Genomic DNA, 19,255 nt, shown 5'->3' on the forward strand with positions numbered 1-19,255 from the left:
TCACAAGAAGCTGTTTGTCAGCTTTTTAACAACTGTTTTTCTCTCCTGCGATATGTCTTTTGGGCAGTTTATGACGAATTCCAGGCCCCGTTTCTCATGCCTCACTCTGTTTTGCTTAGTGCTGGGATACCACTTTGTCTATTTTGCCATATCGGTCTTGTACAGAACTGCTTACACTGAGACACAGACTCTATTTGTTGCACTGGGGCTCATCAGCTCCAGGCAGCTGGCAGCCCACCCAGTAAAGCCTTTCTGGAACCTCGAGCTTGATGACAGAGCCCTCTGGAATGGGCTCCAGCATCTTCTAGACCGAGAGTATAACCCCTTCTGCTGAAGAACCAGAACACCACAGAGGGAGCTGGATTGCAAAACTGGGATGGAGAATCCATGTCCAGGAGCAGAGGTCTTGGCTGTGGCTGCCCAGGCTTGGCCTCCCATCTGCTGAATAACAACACATTCAGTAAGCAGATCCATGACTTTGTGCTCTCCATGCACTGCCGGGAGTACCCATTACTGATGGACCAGCCTCAACTTTGTGGCCACGAGAGCCAGGATGCACCCCTGCTGCTGCTGGCTATCAAATCACCAGAGTGCAGTTTTGAGAACAGGCAGGCAATCCGCAGGACAAGGGGACAAGACAGGACAGGAAATGGGAAAGGTGAAGGAGGGCACATCACTCCGCAGGATCTTCCTCCTCGGCAAACAGAATCGTTCTGTGCAGCCCTGCTCTCTTCCCCTGGACTTCCTCAAGCTGGAGAGCGATCTGTATGGTGATATCCTACAGTGGGACTTCCACAACACCTTCTTCAACTTGACGCTGAAGGATGTGCTCTTCCGGGAATGGTTCTCACAGCGGTGTCGCCATGCCCACTTCATATTCAAGGGAGACGATGATGTCTTCGTACACACACCTGCTCTTGTTAAATACCTTTAGAACGTGGAGAAACAAATGGGAAAGAGAAGGGATTTCATTGTGGGAGATGTGATTGAAAATGCAATTCCAGTATGTCTGATCACCAGAAAGTACTACATCCCCGAGAGCTTCTACACGGGGCAGTACCCTCCGTATGCCGGAGGTGGAGGGGTCGTATACTCTGGACCTTTGGCCTTGCGTCTTGTTGGGGTGTCCAAGAAGGTGCATCTTTTTCCCATCGATGATGTCTACCTTGGTATGTGCCTTCGTAAGTTTGGTCTTGCCCCTACCCACCACCCAGGCTTTCTGACCTTTGACTTTCCCAAGATTGCAAGGCTTGCCCTCATCAGTTACTCTTCAGTCCTACTGGTACACAGATGGAAGTCCACAGAGATGCGGAGGTTGTGGAAGATACTCCAGACACCATGGCCAGAGTGTGTGAGCGTAACAGCGGTTGAAAACACTACAAGCACAAGCTAATGGACCTGGTGGAAACTCAACTGCTTAATTGGCGCTACTGGCAATGCATGGATATGGCAATCAGATTCCAGGGTCCGGACCACCACGACCCCGACTTGGACAGGTGGTTCATGATAGTGAGCGAATGAGCTGTTTTTACAGAAGCCAATGACAGTTTTACAGACTGAAAAATATCTCTAATATCAATGTTATACTGAATGAAACCAGTATCTCTTGAAAACTATACACTGATCCCAGACCCTTAGAGCCTTGCCCCATAGGTGTGAACTGTAACTGACAAACTGTTAAAACGAAATAAATTAAACCTTTATACTTACACACGTCACGAGTGCTGAAAGGCAGCTGAAAGCACGCATGATTGATTACATTCAAGGGTGGCAGAATGCTTTTGTGTAGCGTAACAACAATTTCAGATTAACTGCAAAGAATTGTTAGTATTGATTTTCTTGACATTCGCTTTTTGTTTCTGAAGCAAAATGATATTGATAAAATGATAAATGGACAGCTTTTGTTGGATTTCACTTCTGTTTTGAAATGAAAGATTCAAACCCAGAACACCAAGAAACTTGTAAAAATGGACCAAGAGCACATTAACAGGAAATCCAGAGTTGTGTGAGCAAAGAGTCCATGTAAGTCCTAGGGTATTTGGGGAAAGGAGCCTGGATTACAGTTATTTGCTTAAGATGCTTCATTCTATATATCGTGAGGTCCCTTTTACACTTCAGTATTAAGGACATCCTTGTGCTCTTTCTGTGTTTATATACTACAACAACACTTTACACAAAAAAATATGCAGTGAAACCATTAATTGTAATGACAATATTGTGTGGTCTTGGCAGAGTGGCAGTTGAAACATAGCGCTTTGAAAACTAAAACAGCATGTCAAGGTTTTGTGCAATTGTTAAATCTGAAATTTCAATATGGTTCAGATATAGTATTATATGCATCTGTGTTTTTAAAGTGACTAAGGTGAAACAATGAGTCACTGATGCTATGGTGTTTGGGCAGAAGTTTTTAATTTTGATTTTTTCAAATTGTTTTCAGTGTGACTTGTAGAATCATACCAAATACTGACATGTATTATAGGCAGGTACAGTTTTAAACAGCCTATCCAGTGCAATTGGACTGCTGTCTGCTGAGGTTTTTTGTCATCTGCCCTCTTTTAGGTCCACATGTAGGTTGGTTTTACTTGGTCTGTGCATGACCTCTATGAACACAAGGTATCTCATCAGTTGTCACAACAAACTTCACGTGGCCTATGAACCAGTAACCGAACATAAAACACTTACGATCCATATTTTTATCAATATTTATTAATCATTTGAATTAATACATGCATGCTGATACATTCATCACACATATGTAACCCATATTAAATATACTGGTGTCTGTGCAGCCCTGCTTGTTTCTTTTGTAAAATGAATCAAAGATTGCTCATTGCTGTCTCAAAGCATTTAAGCAACAAAAGTAGAGGAACATGTTTTGGAAGACTGCAGTGGTTATGTCAGCATTAAAAGGTGGAAACATATATAGCATATTCCATTACCATCGTGAAGGATTATTTGTAACCCATAAGTAAACCAAAAATGCACTGTCTGGTACAGACAAAGCAGTAAATACCAAGAACTTGTATGATTCCAATGCAAATATTTCACAGCCAAAACATGTTTTGGAATTGTTTCACCTGTTGTCTAAGCCAATGATCCCTGCTCTTTTACATGCAAGCAAAGTTGACACACCTGCACAATATCTTGGTCCAAGTGAAATGATATGTCTGGTACTATTCCTTAAACAGAACCAAACATTAAAAATATCTGAATGTCTATCTTAAAAGCAGAGTTCATAAACCCTTCGGTCCGTAAAAGGGAAAGATGCTCAGCCCTTATCTTTCAGTCTGTTCCCCCAATCTATTCACCCTGTTCCTCATCAGTTTCTTCTTCTTCATCTTCACTTTCACTATACTGGTATCTGACCCGGTTTGTGTTGACAAAAAGATCACTGTCATCTTCTGATTCGCTGGTATCTCCATTCTCCTCAGCTTCTTCTTTGTTGGAATTCTCTCCATCTGGTTGCTCCTCTTTGCTCACCTCCAAAGCAGAATTTTCACAGAAACCTTTTGGCCTAAAAAAAAGGGAGAAACTCCTTATCTGATGCTAATCTATAATATGAATGCTACTTAAGCTACTTACAATCATTTACTCATTTATACAGCAGGATACTTTTTACTGGAACAATTCAGGGTAAAGACCTTGCTATAGACTTATTAGAGTAAGAGGTGGGATTCAAACCTGGCTCCTTTGAGTCCTTGTAAATATAGAGTATACATCTATCAACTCAGTTATTTACTTTTTTAATAAGGTGTGTCCTTTCAGGGAGTAGAACTGGAAATGGACTCAAGGTGTGACTCTTGCATTACATAAATGCTGACTGGTGAAGGATAACAGGAACTGAACACTAGGAATGCGTGTGACATGGCTTCTCTCTGACAGGGACATGCATTGATACTGCTGGGGAAGGATTATGTAAAAGGTGACAAGAACTTTGTCCATCCTCATGGAGGCGGCCATGAAAACGTGTACCACAAGCACAAACAGGTTTATAATATCCTTACACTACAGTAAAAACCTTAAATCTCATGATCAAATAGAAATCATCTAGTGTACCATTTGTTTTTAACACTACACAGCCCCTATAGCATCATAGTGTCACACACTTATTTTCTAACATGATAAATCAGACACAGTCCTCACTCTTACAATAAACTATCCCCTCAGGTCATGCTGTTGAAGACTTTCAATTTAAATTATGCCTGAATGCATGAATTTTTAATCAGCCAACAAATTATACCTGTTCTGCAGTTTCAGTGTAAATATGAAACTTATGATTTTTCTGCTAGCGGAATAATCATAATACCTCACATCAAGCATTACTGACAGTGACACAAAATGAAACTTCATAAAACTAAAAACTGGAAGATGGGCCTCACCAAACACCCAATTTCTGCAAGTGTCGGATGTGATCCTTGTAGAGAATGACAATGATTTCCCCTTTCACCTTCTCTCCCTCTTCGATAGGATCAACAATCACAAAATCTCCTGGAGAAGAGAACACCCCGGAATGATTCTGACAGTGATTAACTTAAGACATTTAAAATATTTTATACTATCCGAAACACAAAATTAACTAGTATAAACCAGTATTTAGCTGACTCCTTTGTCCAAGGAAGCTTAAAATGCTAGGTGTACTACACTAAACTCCCTACAATTATTCACTCATTTATACGGCAGAGCAACCTAACACCCTCATTCACTCACATGCACTACAGGTAATTTAAATTTACCAGCCTGCCTGAATAATTTAACAAATGACAGAAAGTAATCAAGGCGATTAGTTTGACCAGACATGAAAATTCTACGCTAACTGCAGACAAGCAGATAAGACAACCTCTCTTTATCCAAATATTCTTGCGGAACTTGGTAGGCATGCTGACCAGGAAGCGGTCTCCCTCAGCAGTGACAGCCTCATGAAGGTTATTCCCGGGGCTCCCTAAAACCTGACAGAACACAGTACACCTGGTGAATCATCATGAAACCCAGAACTGAAACGGAATACATTCGGACATTCCTGGCACCTACTCGGTTTATTAAACCCACAAAATCTAATTTTTCATTACACCATAAAGCTGTTTCACTGTTAAAAAACCCACTCTAACTATTTGTTGATTTCCTGAAGGAACAATGAAGTCTCCCAGCACTTCCTTCACCACATGCTTGCGCTTAGTAGCCTGTGACATCCCTGAAAGGAGGTCTTGGTGGCGTTTCACGTCGGCAATTGTAAATCCTCTAGGAATTCTTCAGAATTAGTTTGACCCAGCTGCATGAAGAAAAAAACAAAAACCAATAATTCAACAAAGCTGATTCATTGTTGTGTAGTAGTAGTGTCCATCTGCACCCCTTCTATCACAGAGCTGTAAAAGACTGAGCTGCCTATCATAATTATTTTAGAATAAAACTGAAGTCCCAGTCAAGTGGATTGACACAGAATATTGAATGGCACATTTTGAACCCAGAAGAAACTAAGTTTCCAGCAAACGCTAACTCGTCTGGACTGGTACAATTTAATTTTTTGCTGAACTGTCTGAAATCTACTGTTAATATGACAACTTCAACATATTATTTGCTTAAATCTACACGGATAATAAATAAAGGAGCAAAACGTATACACAACAACAAGGCTAATTTGTTGTCGACTAGTAGCTAAATAAAATCGATGCCGGCAAATTCGTCGCGATACACGAGAACTACTCTGGCGTCTTGGTAACAGATAACCTACCTTGAACGCAGAACACACAATTGAAATAGTTAATCTTCGGTTAAACCCACAACTATCTGGATATTAACAATTTAACAGATGTTGTACTTAACAAACGAGATCTCGACTAAAGCAGGAAAGAAGCACATGCATCAAAAGCCGTATTGCTTCCGGTACGTCGCTGATATTCGTCCGACCGCTCAATTTGGTCTTTCAAAAAATGACAACATATTTAAAACTGTATTTTTTTGTAAAATAAATATTATGCTATATACCGAAACACTTACATAAATAAGGAGTATTATGCATCTGATATTTTTGCAGCATTAAGTAAATAATGCAGAGATTAGACAGAAATGTTATGTATCTCTATTTCAAAGGGTAATCTATTTAAATTCTTAGTGTGATAGGAACTACTGTTAAATTCACTCAAAACGACGGAATTCATCATAGGACCGGAATTGGCTCGTCTGGGCGGCGGGATCCGGAAGTAGTAGTGGAACATTTCTGAGCGCATTTGCGGAGGAGCAGCCGTCGCCTGTTCTCGTTTCTTCGAGAAATTGGTATATGTTAGCTATATAAAGTTGTTTATTATTTTTTTTAAAAAACACTCTTTCACTTCAAAACTAGTTTCCTCAGTTTTGTGAACGTGCAATAAATGAAATATGTTTAATAATTCTGGATTACCAGTAACATCCTAACTCTCTTGGCTAAGAATTTAGAATACACTTGAAATTATCCTAGTAGTATAACTTATTAACTAACACAGTGTATGCCAACTAATTCTAATGTGTTGGAGCTACAGTTTGATTAAACAATCGCTTTTTACATTTTCAGCTGTTTCTCATAAAATTTGTCACATTTTTTTCGTGTTAATTTGCGATTATTCAGGTATTACTTTAGTTTTATTCGTGTTGTGTGGCTTTAACCTACCTAGAATTAACTTGTCAGTTTAAACTGATTTGTAATTTTCGTCTGAACTGATGAATCTATTTAGAAATTTGCCAGAATGGAAAAGAATTCCTCCATGTGGTATCCATTCATAATTGCTGTTTATTCATTATAATATCTGTGAGGTTCTTCATTATAATGATCTTCACAGCTACAGTTCTGTGTAGAGTGAAAAATTTGACTTTAATTAATGAAACATATTGGTTATTATTATACAAATTATTACTCTCCCTATTCAATCATTTCCTTTTAGCAAAACTTAACTGAAACCAGTGTCCTTTTTTCATAACTAATAAAAGGGGGAGGTAACAAAATAGCATGCAAATTCTGAAGTGTAGATATTTTGAAAGTTTGTTTTACATGTTCTTAGTTTCTAGGTTGTTTTAGTGACAGACCTTTCATTTTATAACCAAGAGTACTTATAATGGAAAAAATAAATTATTCAGTCGCAAAAGCAGTATTAGACTTATCTGTTGTTAAAGATTAGCTAAATGATTGTTACACACATTTTGTCCAGCTTTTTATTACTGTATTACCTAAGTGTAGCTGCATAGCTAAGTCTAATTTGGGGGTAATGATCAACAGTGTGCTGTCCCTGCATGTAGTCATTATGAAGATTTTATGCAATAAAATTAAAAAGCATTTTTATGTGTTGAACCACTACAGGTGGTCCCCGACTTATGATATTTTCGACTTAGGATGGGTTTTGCGGAATGTAACCCCATCGTAAATTGAAAATGCATTTAATACATCTAACCTACCGAACATCGTAGGCTAGCATACGTGCGATAGCCATTATGGGCTTTCCACCTTCACGGTTGTGTGACAGACTGGGAGATGCGGATCGTTCCCACTGCCCAGCATCGTAAGAGAGTTGCACCGCATATCGCTTGCCTGGGAAAAAATTAAAATTTGAAGTACAGTTTCTACTGAGTGTCTATTGCCAGCTTGCCATCATAAAGTTGAAAAAATTGTAAGTCAATCCATCGTAAATCGGGGACCACCTGTAATTGCTTTTAGCCAGGGTTAGTGACAAATGACGAACTCCGTTAAGTTGGTGGACAAGGACTAGGTGCTGTTTCCGTGCTAGGACTACATCAGGAATGGATGAGAAGATGCAGTCAGGGAGGAATCACCAGCACGAAATTATTAACCTGCCTCTTGCTGAATGTTTCAATAAGGTAATGCTGTGCTAATTCAGAATAAAACCAGTAGCCTTCGTTCTCTCAGGTTTATTTTAGCCACGAAGAACTTACTTGAGAGACAGCCAGGATGTCATCGACATCTCAAAAACACAAGGAATTTGTGGCTGAGCCCATGGGGGAGAAGTCCGTGATGGCATTGGCTGGCATTGGGGAGGTCTTGGGGAAACGTCTTGAGGAGAAAGGATTCGACAAGGTAACCTCGGTCATGTCTGTCCGTCCCATCTAACACCCCCTTTTCCAATCCCTGATAAACCCCCACCCCCTTTCATAAATTCTACATCTGATACGTATTTCCACTTCAACCTGCAGGCGTACGTTGTACTAGGTCAGTTCCTTGTGCTGAAGAAAGATGAGGAACTCTTCCGTGACTGGCTGAAAGACACATGTGGTGCAAATGCCAAACAGCAGGGAGACTGCTACGGCTGTCTGCGCGAGTGGTGCGACTCTTTCCTGTAGTTGTACTTGCCTGCCCCCAACGTGCTGTTTTCCCTTTTTTCCAGTCTAACCCACATGCTCCTGTCTTTCTCTCCAGTGCTCAATTTATCGCATCATTGTGTGTATCATCCACATCATCTTACCCTCTGTAAACCGTTTCTCACGCAAGGTACCTCTTTTACGTTTTTAGTGAGTGTTGACTTTGAGGCGTTATTTTGGCGGATGGTCACAGCTATGACTAAGGCCTGTTAAAGAGCGAACATTTTAACTGAAAACTGTAAAAAGGTTCTTATGCTAATTTAATCCACATCTTATGATGTTCCTACAAAAAGATTGTTGGATTAGTTTTATTACTTGTATTTTGATTGGGTAATATGAAAATGCACAAAATTGTATGTTTCTCAGTCTGTTGACCCAAAATGGTGTAACTTGTAATTTAAATAAAGAATTGAAATTCTGTAATCCTTTGTGGCATAGTGGGAACCACAAAGTTGTATTTAAATCCTTTGATTACATTATTACCTCAGCAAGATGAAGTTTTGCTAGAAGGTGACATACAACCATTGACTTGCGAAAGATGATTTCAGTGCTCTTCAGCTAAGGTTAGTAGACAGTAACTGACACTGGCAACTTTTTGTGACTGTGAAAGAAAGTGGGGGTTGGAAAAAATTGTCCTTTATGGGAATTTTCACGTGTTTTATTTAAAATCGGCCCAGTGACTTTTATGTTCATGAACTGCAGTTTTTTAAATAAATGTAATGTGAACTTTATTGGATGTATTCTCTGTCAATGTGTTCTAGTATTTTAGAAATATATGCCTTTCCTCTGATAAGACAGAGGTATGTAATCAAATATCTCAGAGCTGTTAAAACAGTATTTCCTTCCACTGGTCTGCTGCAAACGCAGTAAGAAACATCTTCTACTGCATAGCACCTCAAATACATATTTTGTCAACTTGGTGTAGTGGTGCATTTCAAGTTAAAAACTGCAAGTATACTATTGAACTTGCATAAGTAAGCTGTGTAACTAAGGGTTTTGGGATTTAAATTGTCTTTAGAAAAGCAAGTTAACTGGTAACATCAAGTTTTATTGCATTATTTTGAGAAATACATTTTTATTTTGTCTCTTAGGTATGAACCCTTAAATATATCCCTTAACCTCAGCAAATGTTATTTTATGTTCTATACAGAAAATTAGTTAATGTTCAGTAGTTTTTGGTTCAAACTCCACAGAAAAAAACATTTTACATAGAAAATGCACATTACAGCAGGACAGAAGCTGAAATGATCTTGGAAAACACTCTAGTGTACAGCTACTCAGGTAACAGAACAGGGTCCAGATATTAAAACCAGTGTTACACACAAGAACCACTCTATAATCCCTTTATATTAAATAAACTAATTATATTAATCTTGTTGGGATTTGCTAATACAAAAAAAAAACACTACAACTTCTATTGTGCTAATGAATTTAGAAAATAGAATAGTTATTACTGTATCTGCTCTAAATTTTATCTCCCAGCTACTCTTAACTAAAAATTACGGTACTGGAGCACAAACTTTTCTACAATAGATTTTTTTCTAATTCATGAATCCTTGTGATCACTTAATTGAGGAAGAATGCATGTGTACTAACTTTGGTGAAGTTGTCTGAAAGGTTGCTTTCACTCTTGTCACAAAGTCCTCAGATTCATACTACTTGACCTACGGGATCTTACATTACAGCGAATAAACGTTTAGTTCACCATAGCTGACGAGCACATCTTGTTTATCCCGCACAACCTGGATCCTCTGTACAGGTAGTAATAACCCTGGAAAACATACAACAGGAGTGTTAAAACAAGAGAATGTGAGCTAGTATGGTAAAAAGAATTACTACATTTAAAAAATGTTTAATATAAGAATTTTATTGTCAGAACAACAAGGAGGCTACCTCAAATATTTGCAAAAATAGTATTTAATATTAAGTTATACTATCACTGTCTAATAAAATGTATGACTGTAGTCATATACACTGATTTTGAAAGCACGCTTATGCAAAGTGACAATTTCTCACATATTAATACACATGGATGGGGGGCACAGTGACGCAGTGGGTTTGACCGGGCCCTGCTCTCTGGTGGGTCTGGGGTTCGAGTCCCGCTTGGGGTGCCTTGCGATGGACTGGCGTCCCGTCCTGGGTGTGTCCCCTCCCCCTCCAGCCTTACGCCCTGTGTTGCCAGGTGAGGTTCCGGTTCACCGCAACCCCACTTGGGACAAGCGGTTTCAGGCAACGTGTGTATGGGTAATACACATGGATGTTTAGGGAAGCGGTCCAGGTTTACCAGTTCCCCTCTAAGGATCTTTCGGTGAAAAGCCCAGTGTCTTAACCACTGAACCCTCATCTGGCTCCTCATGGATCCGGAACATTTAGCCAGTGCAATAGGAGACACGTTTGACGCTACACAATGCGGATCGAAGCAAAACGCAGCAACTTTGCTGCAGCCTTTGGATGGGGGACATGGATCATGTGTGAAAAAACACCCTACAAAGCTGCGATAACCACCAGTTACGCGTCTCGAGCGCGCCTCCATAATCCGGCGTGGGGACCTCTCCTACCTGCTCTCCGTAGTCTTCACCCCAGCTGTTTTTAATGGCCCAGAAAGGAATCCCATTGCCTGCACATAGGAAGAGAAAACAGAAGAGGAGGATGAGGACAGGAAAAGCAGAGTGCGGGTCAGAACATACTTCATCTTCGCCGGCGTTACACGTGTCGTCTCGAGCACGCGATACAAATACGGAGAAGGCCCGGGTTCGCGCGCGTCCTTCTCTCAAGTACGGCGGAAAGGAACGCCCGCGCCATTGCGGGCAACGCTCACGTTCGCCGTATCCCACAAGCAGCACGGCGTGGTCGATCATCCAGGGATTGCAGAAGATCTTGAGGGGTCGGGACACTCCTCTGCGGTAGAACTGAGGGATCGGGAGAGACGCGAGGTCCGGGTAAGCGGAAGAGCCGCGAGGAAACGGCAGCGCTGCAAGTCAGTCTGGAACCGCGCTGTCGACGCGACTAGGAATTACCTGCATCGCAAAGGCGTTGAGAGCCACCGAAACCGGTCCGTTTTCCGCCAGCCACGCGGCGATCTCTACGTTCACAAAAAGAACAACGCTCCGCTTTTCACCAGCAGTCGGCGTTCACGCTCGGAACAAGAGGATCTGCTCCGCCCTTATTCCTCCATCCTTCTCAGCGTTCTGGACGTCCCTCACTACTCCACCCCCCTCCCCGTGACTCCTCTCCATCCCCCTCTCACCGTTCTCATCCCTGGATAACTCCACGGAGCTGTTGATATAGGCCACAACTTTCCCCGAGGAGAACCCGCAGCTCTGCTTGTGTCCTGTGTAGCGGTAGTCTGTCTCGGTCTCAAGGCCTCCTGCGGTCGATGCCAGTGGACAGGGAAGACACACACACACAGTTGAGATGAGATGGCTGGACAAACCGGGTGTCTCTATAGCAGTGTCACGCCGCCACTCCTCCTCTTCCTCTTCCTCTCACCCAGCTTCTCGATGGCCTCGTAAGCATTTGAAGGAAGACCACCCCCACATGCCTGGTCCAGACGGTCACAGTCCACCAGTTCTGTGCGAGAAGGACAGAAAGTGATCGATTCCTGGATCCTCTATGCATAGAAGAGCAAGCAATGGACAGAGGGGACGGTGAGACCCTACCTTGCTCTGAGAGAGACAGCAGACTGCCTTTCTTGAGAAACCACTGACCCTCTATATTCCCGATGACTGAGAAGGCCCAGCACGACCCACACATGCCCTACAACACAACCACATTACATGTGTAAATATGGCATGGATACGTACCAAAAGTGGGCAGCACCTGGACTCTTCGAGCATAGGTTCAAATCCAGCTCGGTCTATATACAGAGCTTGCACGTTCTCCCCGTGTCTGTGTGGGATTCCTCCGCGTGCTCCCGTTTCCTCCCACAGCACGGAGACGTATTTCGGGTGAACCGGGAATCGAAATCGCCAACAGCGTTGCGTGTATTTCTGAGCGAGTGTGTGTGTGTCTGTGTGTGTGTGGGTGTGTGTGTGTGGCTACTCTGCACTAGACTGGTGTTCTGTCCAGTGTGTACCCTGACTAGCCTTAGACTATCCCGATGCGCCTTAGGCCATCAGGATAGACTCTGGACCGCCGTGACCCAGAGCCGCCCAAAAAAGCGCACGAGAGCAAGTAAATAAATACCGGAAGTGCGGAGCAATAGAAAACACAAAATACTGGAATAAAGTCAAAAGTAAACAAGGGAAAATAAATGGACGTCAGTGGCAATAACAAGAGAAGAGAACACGGCACGGGTAGGTCGACCGGCGGCTTCCTCGTACCTGGTCCTTGACCGGACCGACAGCTCCGTGCTCCCGCCAGTCCCAGGTGGGTGGCGCGGGGGCGCGAGCCGGAGACGCGGCCTTCATGGGACGCTGGAGGTTCCGCTGGCTCAGGAGGGGGTTCAGGTACAGCGAACGAAACTCCTCCTCTGCGCGGGGGGTTCAATCGAGAAATCAAAAAAAGGGAATCCGCGCGCGCGGATACGCTCGAGAAGCTCGAAGGCGGCCGCGCGTACCGGTGAGGTCGCTGAACTTGGTGACCCCGTACTCCGCGGATCCTTGGTCGAGAGACTGCAGCGTCCGTGCCGTCTGCGCGTTCTTTCGAAAAATTCGAAACCGCCTGTCCGCTTCTGTCAAAGACGAGCAGCGTCGACGGAAACCGCGTCAGCCTCGGGAGACAGCTCGGTTAACGTCTACAAAATCCACACGCCAAAGGATGACAAAACGCTTTCGGGGGTCATCGTATCATAGCAAATAACCGATGTTATCAGCGCATCGTGCGACCACACGACCGACTCCAAACCTCCTCGTCTCAGCTCGATACGCGAACGTGCGTCACGTCGTTTGACGTTCGCACGGACGCGTCGCTACGCGTCGGCAGGCGAGAGCGGGGCGGCGAAGGATGGCCGTAACATCTCTCACCCTCTTGGCCGCTATAGCTGCGGTTGTATTTGGTCACAAACTCTTTGAACGCGGACAACAGATCCACAGATTCCTGCGGAAGGAGAGCAGAGAGATGACACGTCACGACCGAACGTATCCGGACGGGGTGGAGCCGCAATCCTTTTCACGCACCCGAGCCGCGTTACCTGTTCGTGAGCGTCGGGGGAGGGAGCCCCCGGGTCGGTCCTGTTGCTCCCTGCGAATGGATTCGAGAAAGAACACATGTGGGCTTCATCTTTGTAGGTTACATGCGGTAGCTCGACGCATCTGCGGCGCGGGGGGCCGAGCACTGACCTGTGGGCTGACACTTCTGCTTGAGGAGCGTGGACTTGCTCAGCCAGGGGATGTCCCAGATCTCGAACGCGCACACCTCCGCCTGGGGGTACGGCCGTACGCGGAAGGGGAGGAGGGAAACGGAAGGGGACACATACGATTGATTTCAAAGGACGACCCGATATTGGTTTAAAAATCGAGAAGGGGCTGAAAACCGAGGGTTCGGAGCCATCGGTCATCAGCTACCTCGTTTTTTCCAAGTGAAACCGGTACAGAGTGGGGTCGCGGCGTACAGTAGGGACAGTTATTCCGCGAGTGACGTCAACTTGGATGAACCCAAAAGAGCAGGCAGAGGGCGACCGCCAGCAGAGAGGTTCCTGCACGCTGACCCGAAGTCACGCGTCCACGAGGTCGCTCATCACGAGGTCCGGGTCACGTGACGAGGAGCCGCAGAGCCGACTCTTGCGTAATCTCAGCGAGGCTCGCGCAGGCACATATCTGCCTTGACTCGGAGTTGCCTTTGCCGGAACTTTCTTCCCTGTGAGGTGCGCAACGTCACGCGCCGATGCGCGCCGCTAAAGGGTGGAGGCCGGAGATCCGAGCGCGCGGCGTGACGTCAAACGGGACCAACGCGCTCCAAGAGGGAGGCAGACACACACGAGCCACCTTAATCACAGGCTCAGGGGTTAGAGACACTGGCATTACCCATGATGCAGTGCTGTAATGAAGCGGTACGGGTGACACCTTGACCAGACCCCTGAACCGTAGATTTGGTCGGCGGCAGCAAAACCGCACACGATGACATGGGTAAACAGGCTCAAGAGCGTGATGGGAAGTGCGTTTCTCTCACCTTCAGTCTAGCGGCTTCTGCGTGGAACTCGCACGTGGTGGGGTCAGCCGAGGTCGACTTCTTACACAGGGTGTTTCCCAGCTCCGCCACGATGCTGTACTTCATGCCTTTTACCAGCTGTACAAACATCATGGCGAGACACGTGTCATTCAGCCGAACCTCAGAGCTCCGGCACGGGACGCACTCGGGGGAGACCCCGCCGGGCTCGCGCACACATAAAGACCCTCGGAGAACTTAGCAGCAGATCATTTACAGGAAAGTGTGCGAGGAAAATGGGGTACACACATTTTCTGCAACGCACACAGATCCCAAACCCGCACAACACGCCAGCGTCTCGGCAGCTTTTGCGAGAACAATGGAGGCCGCGGCACGGAACGATCCGGACGGGACGGCGGAATGTTCCCGCGCGGCTCACGTGCAGCACGCCCTCGTGACGGGCGCCATGCATGCGGGACGAGCGACGCAGCGGGGGAGCCCATCCTCCAGCTCCAGCCTTTAAATATCTTAGTAAGCATGCACACATCAGATGAGTTGGTTCCCTCACTTATCAAACTGACACAAGTGAAACGTTACTAGATAACGGCATCCAAAATACAGCAGAGCGGCACCGGCAGTGAGCGCAGTGATTGCGACGGTTCTCCAACAAACTAAAGGTTGTCGGGTCGAGTCCCCCTCCCGCTTCAGCAGCCTCCATCAAGGGACTGGTACAGTAAGAATGCTCTGCTTTCACACACACACTTTCTGAACCGCTTGTCACGGGGAACCAGAGCTTAACCCGGCAGCTCAGGGCGTAAGGCCGGAGGGGGAGGGGACACACCCAGGACGGGACGTCAGTCCATCGCAAGGCACCCCAAGCGGGACTCGAACCCCAGACCCACCGGAGAGCAGGACCCGGTCCAACCCACTGCGCCCCCCCGCTCTGCTTTTATAAATTGGTAAATCACTGTAAAGTTGGATAACGTTTTAAGTCACCGTGGACAAAGGTTATCAGCTAAGTAAAGGACAATAATAAGAATTTTTTTAAACAATTATTTTTCAAGTATTCTTTTTCTTGTCATTATTGGTATCATAGGGGATGCGGTGGCGCAGTGGGTTGGACCGCAATCCTGCTCTCCGGTGGGTCTGGGGTTCGAGTCCTGCTTGGGGAGCCTTGTGATGGACTGGCGTCCCGTCCTGGGTGTGTCCCCTCCCCCTCCGGCCTTATGCCCTGTGTTACCGGGTAGGCTCCGGTTCCCCGCGACCCCGTATGGGACAAGCGGCTCTGAAAGTGTGTGTGTGTGTGTGTGTGTGTGTATTAGTATCATTATTACACACCTGCCTATTTAATAATAATAACAACAATAATAAATATTATTATAGTAAGAATTATTATTTATAGGTATTCTTGTTGTTGTTGTTATTATTATTACACAATACCTATCTACTTAATAATAACAATTATTATTACTAGTAGTAGTAGTAGTATTATAATAAGAATTATTATTTCTATGTATTATTATTATTATTATTATTATTATTATTATAGCATACCTGCCGACTAGCGGATATGACCCTGGTGACCCTCCTCAGGTACACCCCGCCGGAGCCCACGTTGTACTGTCCTTCTGCGAACCTCAGCGCTCTCAGCAGTCCGGGGTCCGAATCCGACAGAGCCACCGCGCTGGGGGCCCCGGGAGCCGCGTGCGGCCCTCCGACCGCACCACCCCCGTCCTGCGCCACGACCAGCCTGGTCGTCAGGGCCAGGATGAAGAAGAGGCAGAGAGAGGAGCGACAGCGCTGCTCTCCGCCGCCGGCCTCCACCATCGTGACACCTCGAGTCGAGCAGCGAGCAGAGCCCAGAACAAGGAGCGGATTCCGCAGCGACGCCCGCTTTTCCACGTCCCTCGTGAACGTCCCTCTTTAAGTGCGCGCGAGCCGCCCACTGCGAGCCGCCTCCAGCCGGTGCCGCTACGCCAAACTTGTTTGTTTTGACCCGCATCTGGGAGGGCGGGGCTGGGCGGGGCGGGGCGCACGGAGGGCTTGTGACGTCAATAAGCGGTTGCTGGGGCGGTGACGTCACCATTCCAGGGATTTTGAGGGATTCGTGCGAATTAAGGTGGCGCCTCCTACAGTCCGATACGAATGATCCGTGTCGGAGTGAATTTGCCCGCGCGCACGGGACTCGAGGGACCCTTTCCACACTTCTACATTTCGTGTTGATAACTTCTTCAGTATATGTGTATAACACACGTACAAAATGCATTATATGCAGGATTATATTTGTATAACCCAAAGACAAATCATTTTTACATTTGTTTTTATAACTTTTTTGTATACAATAATGTTCTAATAATAATGTAATATTATAATATTGTATAATAATTTTCTTTTGCAATAATCATAATAATGTAACGGCATTTCATCTAAAAATCCGGTTCATAACTTTAGATGAGGCATTTAGTGTAAAGCGACTTGTCAAACAATCACCATTCCTGATATTTACCCATTTTATACAGCATTTTATTTTTACTTTACCAGTTAGTCCAAGTACTTTGATCAAGGGCACTAAGACAGGAGTGTGAGTCGAACCAACAACCATAAGGATGAAGTGTATAACACTCAAAACCCATCCCATTCTTGCTTACAACGGCATTCTGTAAAATGTATTATTTATAGAATTTATTCTCTATAATTTCTTTAATTATTAGTCTATTTCTTACATTAAATTATTTTTAAATAATAATAATAATAATAATACAGTCTAATGTTACTTTATCTTTAAATGAAAGAAGTCCATCTAATTGATGTTTCCTGGTAATCTGTGAGCTTTTTACCATCAATAAAGAACCGATAAAAAAACAAAAAAAGACCTTTGGCAAATGTTCTGATTTCATTTACTTTAATCCGAATGATTTTATTTCTTCCTGAATTAGACATTTTTACTGGCAGTGGCTATCGATTGATTTTGCACCACGACTAAAATCATCACTATATTATCTCATGTTTGGTGCCTATACAAAGGTAGAGATGCTACAATGAAATTAACATTTGTGAGAAAGTGTACATCCAGTGTACGGACAAGGAAACAGTTGCCTGCTTTCTCCAGCTTTGCAGGCTCACATTCTTCGCCACTGGTCCCAAAAGCTTTTTCTGGCTCTTTCTGTCCTCATGTATTTGGAAAATATCTCCTCTGCTTCTGTCTTGTAGGGCCTTCACATGGTTCCTAACACTTGCCTCCTGCCTTCCCCCTTGTTTTGTGGAAACACTGGGTCATCTGCCCATGGTTTCTGTAATCTGCTCTACAAACACATGACAGAAGATGGACCCTGATCTCCCAAGAAAATCCTCCAGGACTGCAGTATAAGCAACGCTTGTTTAGCTCTCAATCACGAAGGTAGAGTGTGAGCTCAACAGGCTATAATTGAGTGATCCTCTGTGATTTGTCCCAGTCTTGTCTTTTCACAACACCACTCAAAGTAGCCACAGAAGAAACACTAACCATGTTTTTGCACCACACTAGACTACTCCAATTATACACCACCGGTCGTAATGTTTTTGCTGGATTGCTTTGGCTCTTTCCGAAGCCCGTGTTTATCATACACTCTTATGTCATTCGTGTCCTCAAAGAAATCTAATGCCAAAGTGAATATTACACGTTAACAAAGCACTGTGACATACTGTAAGTGTAGTAAACCACTCTGGGTATGACTGCCAAATTAATAAATAACAGTTTTTGCTGTTGTTGATACATGCCATGGAGTTGACGTTGAGTCTTGGGAGCACTATAGGGGGTGCCCAGAAACTTTGGTCCTCCGTTTGTGACCTTAGTGTTAAAAGGGAATTTTCCATTGCCATTGTGATTGAGCCCATGCTGGTGACGCACTTCTTCTTCTTCCTTTGGTTCTCCCTCCCATTGCAATCTTCTCGAGAGAACCCAACCTTCACATGATATGTCCAAAGTACAATAACCTCAGTATCATGATCTGTGCCTCTAGTGAGAGTTTTGGTCTGTTCCGATCCAATATCCATCAATTTGGCATCCTTGAAACTGTCCTCCAGCACCATAGTTCAAAGGAGTCTCTGTTTTTCCCGTCATGTTTTGGTAAAGTGCAGCTTTCACATCCGTGCAGTTTTAGAAATGCCATCGCTTGTACAATTCTGCTCTTTGTTCTCATGCATACATTAACTCATTTGGAGATATTTTCCAGATCTTTCGTTGCAGCTTGACCTGAGTGTTAGTTTTTGGCAGAAGTTGTCAAAGACTTTTATGTCAGTACCATCAACACTGAAGTTCGCACACTTGTCACGTTTTTTTGTTCTGATTTAATCACACCCCCGTTTCTTTGCTCTCCACTTTGATTTTTCAACAGGGTTTCGCAGTCTTCTTTGCTCTCTTCTGTTAGTGTGGTGTCATCAGCACGATGGAGATTGCTAATGTTCCACTGATTTTCAATCTAATAAATTACAGTAACACTGAAGTATTGTAAAGTCGTAGTGTGTCCGATAGGAATGGTACACGAAAGAACCATTAAACGAATGTAATGGGAAAAGAGGAATTGAATAAGCACTACTTATGAAAGTGCTTGCTTCCTAAAGATGCAGGCCTCAGTGCACACACACACACACACACACACACACATACACACACACACATTGACTGAAACTGCTTGTCCCAAGTGGCGTCGCAGCAAGCCGGAGCCCAGGGGGGACACACCCAGGAGGGGATATCAGTCCGCCCCAGGGCACCCGAAGTGGGACTCAAACCCCGGATCCACTAGAGAGCAGGCACAGGCCAAACCCGCTGCACCACCACACCCTCCGCAAGCCTTGGTGA

At 44.6% G+C, this 19,255-nt stretch overlaps 3 protein-coding genes and 1 pseudogene across 3 annotated transcripts; 2 read left to right on the forward strand and 2 right to left on the reverse strand.

Moving 5' to 3' along the window:
* On the forward strand, positions 1-1,393 carry LOC108925300 (N-acetyllactosaminide beta-1,3-N-acetylglucosaminyltransferase 2-like; annotated as a pseudogene).
* Positions 1,394-2,711: 1,318 nt separating this feature from the next.
* Positions 2,712-5,872, reverse strand: eif1ad (eukaryotic translation initiation factor 1A domain containing). The gene is made up of 5 exons (XM_018737193.2): positions 5,726-5,872; positions 5,100-5,266; positions 4,838-4,946; positions 4,380-4,488; positions 2,712-3,514 (listed from the first exon to the last, which is right to left on the reverse strand). The coding sequence occupies exons 2-5, from the start codon at positions 5,184-5,186 to the stop codon at positions 3,301-3,303; spliced, it is 519 nt and encodes a 172-aa protein (XP_018592709.1). The 5' UTR covers positions 5,187-5,266; positions 5,726-5,872; the 3' UTR covers positions 2,712-3,300.
* Positions 5,873-6,161: 289 nt separating this feature from the next.
* Positions 6,162-9,236, forward strand: LOC108925490 (BAF nuclear assembly factor 1). The gene is made up of 3 exons (XM_018737473.2): positions 6,162-6,267; positions 7,886-8,053; positions 8,170-9,236. The coding sequence occupies exons 2-3, from the start codon at positions 7,928-7,930 to the stop codon at positions 8,314-8,316; spliced, it is 273 nt and encodes a 90-aa protein (XP_018592989.1). The 5' UTR covers positions 6,162-6,267; positions 7,886-7,927; the 3' UTR covers positions 8,317-9,236.
* A 128-nt stretch (positions 9,237-9,364) lies between these two features.
* On the reverse strand, positions 9,365-16,419 carry ctsf (cathepsin F). Its single transcript, XM_018737128.2, has 14 exons — positions 15,973-16,419; positions 14,443-14,559; positions 13,614-13,695; positions 13,466-13,515; positions 13,299-13,371; positions 12,893-13,006; positions 12,657-12,805; positions 11,994-12,090; positions 11,824-11,904; positions 11,582-11,701; positions 11,352-11,416; positions 11,153-11,243; positions 10,893-10,951; positions 9,365-10,105 (listed from the first exon to the last, which is right to left on the reverse strand). Exons 1-14 carry the CDS (start codon positions 16,243-16,245, stop codon positions 10,031-10,033), a joined length of 1,446 nt encoding a protein of 481 aa, XP_018592644.2. The 5' UTR covers positions 16,246-16,419; the 3' UTR covers positions 9,365-10,030.
* Between the last annotated feature and the right edge of the window lie 2,836 nt (positions 16,420-19,255).

The sequence above is a fragment of the Scleropages formosus genome, chromosome 13 (genome assembly GCF_900964775.1).
Source record: "Scleropages formosus chromosome 13, fSclFor1.1, whole genome shotgun sequence".
NCBI classification, from domain to species: Eukaryota; Metazoa; Chordata; class Actinopteri; order Osteoglossiformes; family Osteoglossidae; genus Scleropages; species Scleropages formosus.